We start from the raw sequence: 13,833 nt of genomic DNA on the forward strand, positions 1-13,833 counted from the left end.
GGACAACTTTATCCGCAGGGGATGCTTGGCAATGTCTGGAGACATTTTTGGTGGTCACAACAGAAGGGATGCTACTGGCATCTCATGAGTACAGTCCTGGGGTGCAGCTAAACACCCTGCAGGGCACAGGACAGTCCCCCATCCCAAAGAATGATCCCTCCCCAAAGGTCATCCATAGTGAGGGCTGCCCACTGTTATCTGTAAGCTCCCTGGCAGCTGGCCCTGGGGGTGTTTTCTTCCCAGGGGTTCAGCTCCTGTGCAGGACAGCGTTGGTGGGTGTAGGTGCTCGGCGGACACAGAATGGTGACAGTGAGGTCTGCGCTTTCACACATAGCTGCCTTTCTCATTGGCCAGCAGAATAGGGTGGGAAATGGGATGGAGACTGCCTGTTCCCAGCATGGAGCCATTGCCCCCGCAGCTGCCCCTCCTGGCCCCAAGGCACACCTGCCGACCCACAGACACCCACAGACACACAGGCACACAGACACAAAAACACAGGCACACACACACACACACACACACACACAGATGCACAGGCACACACAGACCTATAGGCACACACACACACACACACAGGTACACGGACACATACAGACATACAGACACACAGACACACAAGCAGGTACACACACAGACATAATAGGTACACACAGACACACAGATACACACACAGATACAAAAACACAGGCACACACACACACACACAGATGCACAGGCACACACAGACCTATAGGCACACACACACACACAGGTACACGGACACACAGACATACAGACATAGACACACAAGCAGGTATATACAGACATAATAGGTACAGACACACACATACAGATACAAAAACACAGGCACATACACACAGATACACATAGACATACAGGCACACACACAGGCACGCACACAGACATACAGACATATAGACACACAGACACATGGGTACACACAAGTGCACTGGCATGCACACACAGACACACACAGATGCACAGGCACACACACAGACACTTCCACACATACCCTCACAGCTCACACAGAGCTCCCAGTTGGCCAAGTGAAACCCTAAAACAATTATATTGGGAGAACAGTGGAGGGCTCTACCCAAACAGCCACTCTATGCTAAGCCTGCCCTGGACACTTTGTCCCCATGGCCTGTTTCCCACAGCAGTCCGAGGGGTATCTGAAGAGCCAGGGAGCTTTCTGGACTCAGAGGCAGCACCATGTCCACCCTGGGGTCAAGGAAGCCTTCCAGCCGGGCAGAGTCCCTAAGGCCAGGCAGGTCTGGGCAGGTAGAAGGAGGTCCAGGCAGTGGGAACAGCACATGGCCAGGCCTGGAAGACAGGGATGCAGCACTGTGCGACCTGCCGTTACATAGCCTGTCTGGAGCCCGGCCTGGGAGGGAAGTGGGGAGAAAGGTGGGCTCAGGGGAGAGCAGGGCCAGCCCTGGACCAGGCGGACTGGCGAAGCAGGTGAAGATGCAGCGCTGCTTACAGGCAGAGGACAGGAACAGACTAGCATCAGCCAGGCTTGGCTTGGGTTGGATTTAGTGGTGAACACTGGGCAGGCTGTGGGGAGAGTCTGTGTTCAGAAATGTGTGTGTGTGCTGCTACCACGGTTTGTGAAAAGGGTCTGGAAGCCTGGAACTCTTGGAGAAACTGATGTGGGGAAACATTATTTTTGCACCAAAAGGAGTGGCAGAAGTCTTTAAAATAATATGACAGGAAACACCAGCCGGGAACGTCTGAGGCTCCCCAGGAACCAGCCTCGTGGGCCCAAGAAATCTCTTGCCTTCCAGGCTGGAGTCTTCACCTCCATTCACATCATACGGGGCTGGAACAGGCAACGACAAAGAGCACATGTTGTGATCTCTTTCCTGCTCACACCACTGCCACCAGGCAGGGCAAGGACAGGTGAGCGGGGGCAGGGGTGTGTGCTCTCCTTGGTCACAGAGGGCAGAGGTGGCTGAACCAGAATGTCACCCAGGATTTCTGCCCCAATTGTCACTATTCCTCAGGTGCTCTCTGCAATTCCCTCCAGGAGAAATGCAACTGCCCAGCAGGAAGGGACCACAGGAGGCTTCCAGGCAGGTCCAAACGTTCAGCATCTCTCCTGGAGGACCCAGGAGCCTGCAGCTCCTGCCAGAATCCTCCTTTAAAATGTAAATCCACTGCTTTCACCTCCCTGCCTTAAACACTCCAGTTTCCAGGGGACAAAACCTAAAACCTTCACCGTGGCCTCTGGAAGGCCTTTTTGGTGTGGCATGTGTTCCCTCCGGGTCCCATTTCCTATTATTTTCCCTCTGGTTTATTCCCTTAAATGCTATAAAGTTGTTCTTTGAAACCCAGGCTTTCTGCTGCCTTCAAGAGTGTGACCTTGACAATCCCTTTGCCTGGAGGGCTCAATGCCCATCCCTGCAGTCCTGGTTCCCTCACTTCACCTCTAGGTCTCTGCCGACTCTCCCTAAAAGAAGTCCCTGCCTGCGCCCCTTCCATCCCACCTCTCCCTCTTCCGAGCTTGTGCAACAAGTGCAGACTGCCTGTCGGGGTAGGTCATCGCCTGTCTTCCTGTACTTGGCAGTCAGCTCTGTGGAGGCAGAAGAGCAGATCAGCCTGCTACCCCCACACCTGGACCTGAGCACATGGAGCTGGGATTCAGTAACAGAGAGAAGGCTTGGCACCCCCCAAGGACTTACCACAAGGAGGGAACCTGCATGGCTGGGACCCTGGAAATCAGGCCCAAGTTCACCCCGAATTCCAGCAAGACATAAGCCCTTGGTGCTCAGGTGGCCGTGGCCAGCAGAGGGCTCACTGGCCAGCTGCCAAAGTCTTGCTTTGCACCAAGGCGGGGACCCTGCAGAGGGGTGGCATGACATCAGATGGGACTTCCACTCACATTGGGCACAAAGCCGGGCATCAGTGCCTTCTCGAACACCGCGTCCCAGTTCATGTCAGCCAAGTAGGGCACGCTCTGAATGTCACGAAGGCTGGACAGGCGGCTCTCAGGATCCTTGGTCAGGAGCTGCAGTCAGAGGACAAATGAGCTTCCGTGAACTGGGCATCCCTCAAGGGTAGCGGGGACTCTGAAGGATGGGGTCTCATGGCAATTAATGCGCCTCTGCTCTTCATGCCCTATTGATGTCATGCCCTGTCTGGGTCACTGTTGTTGGAAGTGCCATCTACACTCATCTCTTTATAGCCAGGGAGAAACTGACAGGTCAGGCTGCTTCTGCGAGGTCACCCAGTGAGGGGCTGTTGGGGCAGGGACCAGACTTTCAGCCGTGTGTTCCTTTCTGGGACTGGAGCCTGTAACAGGCTGCCTCTCTGATGTCTGCAGAAACATCCAATTACAAATAGAAAGAATTAGTTGCCTCATACCAGGATTTCCAACTTGGTAATGGGAGGCACCAAGTTGTAATAAAATTTATCCCTGGACAGCTACGAGGTGACCTCTGTGACCTAATGAAGTGACCTGATTTGTAGCCAAGGAGACACTTTTTAGCTTCTCTTCTAATTGAGTTTCAGCTAATAAGGAGTGACGCAGGATAAGAACAGCCAAAGACTATGACCTGGCATCCCAGTAGGGCTCCCAACTTGCCAAAATCCTGCAGCTTATCTATTGAAAAAGCACAGGGGCCAGGAATGAAAAGACAGAGGCCTGGCCCTGGGACTGCCATTTAACAGCTGTGACCTTGGGCGAGCTGCTGTTACTTGCCTCACTGCCTCCCCTGAAAGCAGGGGAAATAATGGAGACTCCTCCACTTCCAGCTCATGGTAGGACGAGACCAAATGGGACTGGTAAGGACCTGGCACATACTTAGAAAGGGGCGGGCACAGCAGTGTCCACAGGTGGAGCTGGAAGTCAGAGCCCCCTGCCAGTTCACACACACCTGTCACTGCAGAAATCTCCCAGCTATGCCCATTGAGTGGCTGGAGTCACAGTCCACAGGGAGAGCTAGCAGGGGTTACATCTGCTGATCATGGCTGCCACTCTTTAGGGACTGTCCCAAAACAATGGGTGCCAACTTAAGCAGGTTCCACTTCAATGCCATCTGGAAGTTCACTGTTCAGGGTGGCTGTTCTGAAAACATGCTGATGCCGAGACCCGAGGGCCAGATTCTGAGCCACTTGGGTGGGCTGGAAGGTGCAGGCATTGGTGGTACGTAAGGCTTCCACATGGTTCTAAAGAGCAGTCAGGGTTAAGAGACACTGACTTATAAGAACCAGGTGATGGGATGTGAGGGCGACCTGGCTGTGACACCTGCCATGCCACTGATTTCCAGGATTGATTTGGCTGATCTGGCTGGCTACGCAGGTGTGCCCTTGCTCTCTCATGGCTCCATGTGCGTCCTTCCGAAAGCTGTGCACTCGGCCAAAGACGGCCATCCCCAACAGAGGAGGACCGGTCTTCGGTCAAGGGTATATGAGTAGCTGTGCTCCCCTGCTACAGCCTCCAAACAAGCTCTCAAGAAGTAGGCGGCAGATTTCCTTTAAAGTAATTTAACTGATTAGTAATTCAACAAGCCATTATAGCCATGTAGGGATTAAAAGCTGGGACCTGGAGTTAGGAGGGCTTGGATTAAAATCCTACTTCTGCCTTTTAATAGCTCTGTGGCGTTGATTGAATGGTTTTGCTTTCTTATGCCTTGGCTTTCTCATCTCTGGTACTGGGATAATGCCATTCCCTCTGCTCACAGGGCTTGAGAGGGGTAAGGGAGAAGAGCTGTCACATGGCCTAGAACACAGGACCCTCAACAGTGCTGGCTGCTGTTGTCATCACTGCTTTGAAAACAACTGGGTGCCAACCTCATGCAAGACTCAGCTCCATGCATCATGGAGGATGTGAAGGGAGCTTTGAAGGTAGGGCACCAAGATCTCCTGCCCATGCTGGACTGGAGTGCGCACCAGAACCACCTGGAGAGCTCATGGAGACATAGACAGTGGGGCCCACCTCCGACGTCTGATTCAGGTCTGGGTGGAGCCTGAGGATATGCGTTTCTAACAGGCTCCCACATGATGCTGATGCTGGCTGGTCCTAGGCCCATACCTTGAGAACCACTGCTTTATTCTAATAGCAACAGTTCCTGCAGAAAGTCAAGGAGATTCCTTGATTCCTTGATTGATTCCTTCCTTCCTTCCTTCCTTCCTTCCTTCCTTCCTTCCTTCCTTCCTTCCTTCCTTCCTTCATCCCTCCCTCCCTTCCTTCCTCCCTCCCTTTCCTTCCTCTTTCCTCCTTCTCTCCTTCTCTTTCTCTCTTTCTTTCTTACCTTTTTTTTTTTTTTTTTCAGTTACCCAGGCTGAAATGCAATGGTGTGATCTCAGCTCACTACAATCTCCGCCTCCCATGTTCAAGTGATTGTCCTACCTCAGCCTCCCGAGTAGCTGGGATTACAGGCATGTACCACCACGCCTGACTAATTTTGTATTTTTAGTAGAGACAGGGTTTCTCCATGTTGGTCAGGCTGGTCTCGAACTCCTGACCTCAGGTGATTCACCCATCTTGGCCTCCCAAAGTGCTGGGATTACAGGTTTGAGCCACCACGCCCGGCCGAGATGTCCAATTTCTTAAAGGTTATTGAGTGAAAAGACCATGTACAGCAGATTTTAAAAACCCACATGCAGGCCAGGCGTGGTGGCTCACGCCTGTATTCCCAGCACTTTGGGAGGCCGAGGCGGGTGGATCACAAGGTCAGAAGATCAAGACCATCCTGGCTAACATTGTGAAACCCCATCTCTACTAAAAATACAAAAAATTAGCTGGGCATGGTGGTGGGTGCCTGTAGACCCAGCTACTTAGGAGGCTGAGGCAGGAGAATGGCATGAATCTGGAAGGTGGCGCTTGTAGCGAGCTGAGATCGCACCACTGCACTCCAGCCTGGGTGACAGAGCAAGACTCCGTCAAAAAAAAAAAAAAAAAAAAAAAACCACATGCATTAAGTATTTCTGTTTATTAGGAGCTCGTAGCAGAGTGACAAGAGCTGTCACAGTCGCCACTGTCCTCCGAGGTGTGCTGATCTGCAAGCACCCCCATAACAGTGCTTATTCCAAGGCATTTGGCATTTGGGCACAGCTGATTTGATCATTTCTACCCCTGATATGCCATTTGTATTCTCACCCCTTCGTGTGCTGATATGGCTGTTTCTACACTCACTGTAGCTCCCTGGTGGGGCAGGCTGGCAGCTGCCCCCTTACCTTCCTCAGCAGGGCCACCATCCCCTTGCACCACGTGGAGGAGTAGTGGACACGCTCCACCTTGAACATGTTGAGGATTTCATCGATGGGTGTGGCCGAGTGGATTTCGTACGGCCTCTGCAACCAAAGGACAACAGCCAGAATCAGAGAGAGGGCCATCAGAAGGCACCATCCACACACTTTAAGACTGTGTGATTATGAGGGACGGTTTATTCTTCCTCTTCAAGTAAGAGTGGGTGCTTCTCTTTCACGGCAGAGCAGGTGGCCTGAACCCATGTGCCAACAGTAACCAGGCCCAGGGGCCAGTGCGGGACCCGGCAGGTGGGTGCTGCTCCTGTGGCCACAGGAGGTTAGGGGTGGCTCACTGAGGTCACACAGCCCATAAATACCAGAGGCAGGATTCACTCTCAGCAGCTTAACACCAGAGTCCCTGCCTGCTCGAGTCACGGGCTTGGGGCACCCAGGGACACCCCCAGTCATAGCCCCCACCTGCTACTGGGCCTTGGCCACCACTTTCGCTGTCCTGGCTGAACTGGCCCATGGGGTGGGCAGAGCTGAGATGGCCAGTGTCTGGGTGTGGTTGGGCTGAGAGATGGGAGGACTCCAGCCTTGTCCCCTGCCTTCTCGCCTGCCCTCCCCTCCTCACGATGAGGACGTGTAAGCTCTGCTCTCCCCCAATTTCCAAACTTGGTAGAAAATGAAGCCTCCTGACCATGTTTTCTCAACATTGCTGTGTGCAGTTTCTTGCTTCTAAGCCCCCCTCAAAGCTCGGGCAGACTTTCTTGACTGTGACCCTGGGGACAAGGTTTGGAGTGCTTCTGAGCAGCAGTGCACTCCCGGCCCCCGCTCCCCCTGCCCCGACCCCCATGAATGTCTCTCCTGGAGCCTCTCCAGCTGAACTGCACTCCAAGATGTTTTCAGGTTGGTATCATGGCCACATGTCTTGGGATTACAAAAGCAACAATTTCCCTGGCATGTGTGGTGGTGCAACAAACTGGTCCTGGAGAAATCTGAGCCATGAATCCGCAATTAACCCATATAAAGTTGATTGCCATTAATATGTGCCAATACAATTATTACTGTCTGTCTCCTCCACGAAGCTGTGGGCTGCTCAAAGGGGGAATTTGACCACGCTCATTTCTGTGTCCTCAGGGCCCCAGTAGTGTCTGCCATCGAGCAGAGTCCCAGAGCACGGCGACGGTGAACGTCTCAGTCCCTCCGCAGGTGCTGAGCGAACACTAACCCTGAGTCAGACACCATACTGGGATTCCACTGCCACCTTGGTCCCTGGGTTCGGGGTTGCCAGGTACACACTGTGAAAAAGCAATCACTTGTACTGGCTGCACTTTGAGTTCTTGCTTCAGAAAAGTTCCAAGAAGAAGCCCAGCCCTGCAAACTGGTAGGATCCGGAGATGCCTGAGTTGAAAACTAACTCCCCTTATCACCATACTGAAAACCCCACCCAGGGAGGAGCTGATTTCCTATGCATGTGGCGTATTTAGAAGCATGATCTACTTGCATCGACCTCACTGGTCACCCTCCCAGGTTGTGGTCATTGGACTGTCACCCACCATGTGATCAAGCTCATACATTGTGTGGGTAACACCGTGGCACTTAAGGCTCTGGCTCCAGCCTCATGGAACCGCAATTCCCACAGGGCTGCTACAGATAGAGGACGCCAGCCCAAAGGGGCTTGGGGTCCTGATCCCTGGGAGGGCTACAGTTTCCTGGAGTGAAGGGACACCTTTATCTTTACCAAACAGGGGGACCTGGAGAAGATGTTGGCCCTGAGGGGTGTGCCTGTGCCCGCTCAGATGTGCACACCCAGAAAGGAGCTTTTTTTTCTGACTTTTTAGCCTTCTCTCTTATCTGTTAATTGAATGAGGGCCTGTCCATTTCACCGTATAATAGGCAGAGCAAAACCAAAACCCGTGGGCTCTCTAGAAAGGCGAATTAACTGATACAATAACATTTTAAAAATCTTTCTTCAATTTTCAAAAAGTCCAATGGGAAGTGGTGACTTCCATGAACGAGCATTTTCTGCCCACCACTGCGTGTGTGAGACCCCTTCGCACTTCGCCAGAAACAACTACCATAGTTAGAATGATGAGAGCCAACCTTAACTGAAAATGCCCCTTAGAATCTGTATGAACTGGTGACTGTTAACGTGACCACTTCACAGAAGACAAAACCGAGGCACTAGATCCTGGAGCTGGGCACCGAGGTGAAAGGCCAGGCAGTGTGAATAGCTAAGGCTCGACTCTGACCACTGCTGTTACAAGGGAAATTGTGTCCCCCACATTCATATGCGGAAGTCCTAGCCCCCAGGACCTCAGAATGTGACCTTGTTTGGACATAGGCTCTTTATAGAAGTAATCCAATTGAGTCATTAGAGTCAGTCCTAATTCAACAAGACCTGAGTCCTTATGAAAGGGGGACTTTAAGGCACAGAAAGACGCACGGAGGAAAGACGATGTGAAGAAAACAGCCATCCACGAGCCAAGGAGAGAGGCCTGGAACAGGTCCTTCCCTCAGCCTCAGGAGGAACAAACCCTGCCAACCACTTCGTCTCAGACTCCTGGCCTTCAAAACTGTGAGAGAATAATTTTTGTTTAAGCCACCCAGTGTGTGGATCTTAGTCATGGCCATCACAGCTAATGAACAGCAGCTCTCACCGTCCACACACAGAGCTCTCACTGGAGGTGGCTGACTTTGACTCTGCTCCTGTGATGAGCTGGTGCCCTCTGTACACGGCGCCTGGCGTGAGTAGGACAGACATGGTCCCTCCCGCACTGAGCTCACTGTCTTGGAGAGAGATGGGCAGTAAAGAGAGGTCGGGGGTGGAATCAGTGCTGGGGAGGGAATCTACGGGGCTGCTGGGCACGTTTAGGGAAGGGGAGCTCTCTATAATCTCCACAGGGACAGGGGCAGGAGACCCAGAGCTCAGGGCCACCACTGGGAGATGAGCTGGGGCTGAGTTCAGTTTTGGACTTTTTTTTTTTTTTTGAGATGGAGTTTCACTCTTGTTGCCTAGGCTGGAGTGCAATGGTGCGATCTCGGCTCACTGCAACCTCCACCCCGGGTTCAAGAGATCCTCCTGCCTCAGCCTGCTGAGTAGCTGGGATTACAGGCATGTGCCACCATGCCCTGCTAATTTTTTTAACTTTTAGGAGAGACCAGGTTTCACCATGTTGGCCAGGCTGGTCTTTCCTCACCCCAGGTGATCTGCCCGCCTCAGCTTCCCAGAGTGCTGGGATTACAGACGTGAGCCACTGCACCCGGCCATTTTGGACTATTTAGAATTGCTCCTTCCTGTCTTTTTTACCTTTCAATAAACAGTTCTGCCCAAAACAGTCCCACCCCTACCCTGAAAACCCAGCTGTTGGAGGTGCGAAGACTCCGGACAACGATGCAGCACTTCGTCCCTCATTTCAAACTTCAGGAAACTGAGGCTGGCAGATGAAAAGAGACTTTCCCAATGTCCTTGATTCTCATCCCCTGGTCTTTCTGCAGTGCCACCAGAGACCGAGGATCCAAACACCCAACTTGAACACCAGCCAGAAACAAATGTAAATGTTTTCTCATCATTTACATTTCATTTCCTATTTCCTTCTTGGTCACTCCAAGGTGCTCATCAATTCTGCTGTTCCACTGGACCTCCACGTGAGCTTCTCTCTCTCTCTCTCTCTCTCTCTCTCTGTCTCTTTCTCCCTAATCTCTGTAATTCTCTCTCCTTCTAGAGGCAACCAGACCAATTACAAAAACCATGATGATAATAATAACTCTGATGTGCCAGGAAGCCAGTGCAGGACATACATTTAGAAATGAGTTTGGAACATCATGACTAAAACAAGTTCCACAGCTCTAGGCACCAGGTTCAGCCCTCATCTGTTTGGGTGGTTGTAGAGAAACGTAGGTTCTTTCATAAGAAGATTCGCAAATATTAAGATCAATATCCTGTCTGCTGGTACTGATGCTGAGTTCTCACTCGCTGGCCTTAGGATGTGTTGAGTCAGAACACCAGCTGGTAGTTACAAGGTAAAGTAATTCCATGTACTGCTGGTAAAAGCAATTTTAGCAGTGGGACATTAGATATACTTATTACGGAGTGCGGGTGTGTCTCTATTCCAGGAAACTCAGTTTCAAAAAACAAAATGCCAATTTACCAAAAAAATAGAAGACAGAGGAAAAGAATTGCCGGATGTTTGTCATTTTAACTGTTAAAGTTGAGCTGGGCCTTGGAGACCATCTAACCCAATGTTTTTTTTCCCCAAAATCTTTTTATTCAAAATCCCAAACACGGAACAGATGACAGTGAAGAACAGTTCCTTAGGTAATTTAAACCTCCAAAGTCCAGAGAAACACTTTCCCTGCCTCTGGAACTGTCGGATCATCTCTGCAGGGTCCTAGAGTCCTAGAAACACAGGGTCCTAGAAACACAGCTTGAAAACACTGAAAAATTCACAAATGGTCCTTCCTCCTCCTTTGAATGGAGATCACAGACTCCATTACCTCCCGGGCTTGTGACTCCTGGCATAGTGCTCTACTGGCCTCCTTGGTGAGGTTACATGGTCCTGTTTCTCCAGGTTCAGCCCACCCACCCCTTGCACATCCATCGGTACTCAGTGCTGCACTCTCACCTCTAGGGGGAGCTCTGGGTACCCTCCCTCGACTCGCTGGCCTCTCTGTACCTTCAACCTTCTCTATCCACCCATTCCTAAGGAGAAGTGCTGACTGGGGTCAAAGGCAAAGGTAACACCAGGTCAGGGAGTGAGCAAAGAGGGCAAAGTCCTCAAGTCCCCATGGAGTGGGCACCAAGAAGCACAGAATGTGGATGGGAACCCATCCCTGCTCATGAAGCCCACAGGCCTTACATGCTAATGGTCAGCAAGCAGGTGTGATCCAGCCTCTGCTCTCGGTGCCTGTCTCTAGTGCTTGAAGGGTGTTAAAGTGGGAAGGATGCAGGTTTTCCAGCAGGTTCTCCCAGGGTAGAAGTCCTAGGGAGACGTGAAAGGGGCGAGTGGTCCTTGAAAGCCCACTCCATGGGGGTGCAATGCAATGTGCTAATGGCCTTACACGCAGGATCCCACTTAGTCCTCCTGGTTGTTCTATGGCTGTGGTTCTCAATCAGGGACAACTGTCCCCCAGGGGATATTTGGCAATGTTTGGAGTCATTTTGGGTTGTCATAACTGGGTGGGGAGTTCTGCTGGCATCTGATGGGTGGAGGCCAGTGATATTACTGAACATCCTAACAATGCACAGGACAGCCCCGCACCACAAAGAATTATCTGGCCTCAAATGTCCATAGTGCCAAGGTGGAGAAACCTGTGCCATGTACTACTATTAGTACATGTATATGTACTAATATTCTCCCCATTTTATAGATAAGAAACAGGCTCACTGAAGATCACTAAAAGTCTAGGTGGCAAAGTCAGGATTTGAACCCAGACATATATGGTTCTATGTATAATATGACCACTGTGCTGTCACTTCCCTGCTTAGGTACCATGGATAGTACCACACTACCTACACAGTAAAGCCAAATGCCTCCAGCTGGCCGCAGGTCCTTTACAGACGTCTCCTCACTATCCTTCTGACCGGTGGGTAGGCCAAAATGTTTGTTGAATCAGCCCTAGCTTCCACTTCTCTAGCTGAGCTCACACTATTCCTTCCAACCATTCATATGTGACCAAACTTCAATGTCTCCTCCCTCCGAAATTCTCCCCTGTTCCTCTAAACCTAGGTCAGCAGAACTTCACCTGCATCCACCAGTCTTGTGGAATCATTGCTGTGTGTGTATTTACTTACTTGCGTAATAATCAGCATGTCTCCTATGTGCCAGACACCGCCTATGCCCTGACCACATTTTCTCATGTAATCTCACACTGATCCTGCAGATGGGCCTGATAAACCTTCTTTTATAAATGAGGAAGTCAGGGATCAGATGAGGTAAGTGACTTAGCCCAAATCACAGCACCAAGAAGCATAGAGTGTGGATGGGAACCCATCTCTGCTCATGAAGCCCACTGGCCTTACTTGCTAATGGTCAGTAAGCAGGTGTGATCCAGCCTCTGCTCTCAGTGCCTGCCTCTAGTGCTTGAAAGATGCTAAATTGGGAAGGACATAGGCTTTCCAGCAGGTCCTTCCAGGGTAGAAGTCCTAGGGGGATGTTTCCTGAGTGCCAGCCATTCATCAGTCAAGGAGCTGGGTAATTAACATAATCCGAATCATTTAATTCTCAAAGCAATCCTATTGGGTAGATATAATTACTAATTTCTTCTTGTTAACACAAAAGGATTCTGAATATGCAGTCTGTTTAAAAGCCTTGCTTAGGATCCCAGATGGGGTACCTGGTTAGAGCCAGGGTTTGAACCGGTGAGATTTCCCCTAAGATTATTTTTCTTTATTATAAGGAAGCAGCTTTTGACTGAGTAAAGGGAAAAAAATCTCTAGCCATTAGAGCTGTCCAAGAGTGAAAAAGATTCTTTCTGGCAGTACGGCGCCCCCTGGATCCTGAGGATAATCAATGAACAGATGGGTGCTCACGTGTCAGAGAGACTTTGAGGTTTGTTGGGACAATGGCTGGCTGAAGATCTGTCCATCTCTTCTCTGTGGATGTGGTCAGGGGAAGGGAGATCTCCTCATATCTCTTTCCATAGTGTTCTCTGGAGAGGCAGTAGTCAGAGTGCCAGGGTGACTGGGGCACCAAAAGGAATTCTGACGAGTGGCACCTACTTGGGCCTTTTTCTTTTCCTCAGCAGGCCTGCCAGGGTAAGAGCTAAGATTCTAGTTTGGCTCAGAGAGAAGTTGGATCCTACTTATGTCTCCTGTCCAGCCTACAAGCTCCAACCAAAAGCACAGGGTTCTCTGCATCAGTGATTCCCAGCGTTTTTGGCACCAGGGACTGGTTTTGTGGAAGACAGTTTTTCCACGGACTAGGGTTGAGGGGATAGTTTCAGGATGATCCAAGTGCATAACATTTATTGTACGCTTTATTTCTATTATTATTATATTGTAATATATAATGAAATAATGATACAACTCACCATAATGTAGAATCAGTGGGAGCCCTGAGCTTGTTTTCCTACAACTAGGCAGTCGCATCTGGGGGTGATGGGAGACAGTGACAGATCATCAGGCATTAGATTCTCATAAGGAGCACGCACCCTAGGTCTCTCGCATGTGCAGTTCACAAGAGGGTTTGTGCTCCTATGAGAGTCTAATGCCACCGCTGACCTGACAGGAGGTGGAGCTCAGGTGGTGATGTGAGTGATGGGGATTGGCTCTAAATCCAGATGAAGCTTCCCTGGCTCACCTGCCATTCACCTTCACCCCCTGCTTTGCTGTGTGGCCAGTTCCTAACAGGTCACAGACCAATACCCAGCCCCCGGGGCTGGAGAACCCTGCTCTGCACTGTGGTCTCAAACCTGCCAATGGGACTTGGCCCCTCAGCTGTCCATAAAGAGTGCTTGGCTCCTTGTGAGGAGAAACAGCTGTTTTCCTGGATCCCTGGCCAACAAGCCATAGTAACAGTTTTCCACCCATTATTTTCAATGCGTTCCAACTTTAAGATCCTAGAACAATATTGGGGATTCCCACTATGACCTTTTAATTTGAGACAGAGTCTTGCTCTGTCACACCCAGGCTGGAGT

General features: G+C 50.8%; 1 protein-coding gene across 1 annotated transcript in view; it reads right to left on the reverse strand.

Moving 5' to 3' along the window:
- Positions 1-13,833, reverse strand: part of STK32B (serine/threonine kinase 32B) — a 332,155-nt gene that overhangs the window by 38,094 nt on the left and 280,228 nt on the right. Inside the window, exons 7-8 of the mRNA XM_010370057.2 lie at positions 6,181-6,297; positions 2,885-3,010 (exon numbers count right to left, since the gene is read on the reverse strand). Coding sequence (XP_010368359.2) covers positions 2,885-3,010; positions 6,181-6,297 — 243 coding nt within the window. The remainder of the gene's footprint in view (positions 1-2,884; positions 3,011-6,180; positions 6,298-13,833) is intronic.

This window comes from Rhinopithecus roxellana, chromosome 2, assembly GCF_007565055.1.
Source record: "Rhinopithecus roxellana isolate Shanxi Qingling chromosome 2, ASM756505v1, whole genome shotgun sequence".
In the NCBI taxonomy this organism is placed as follows: domain Eukaryota; kingdom Metazoa; phylum Chordata; class Mammalia; order Primates; family Cercopithecidae; genus Rhinopithecus; species Rhinopithecus roxellana.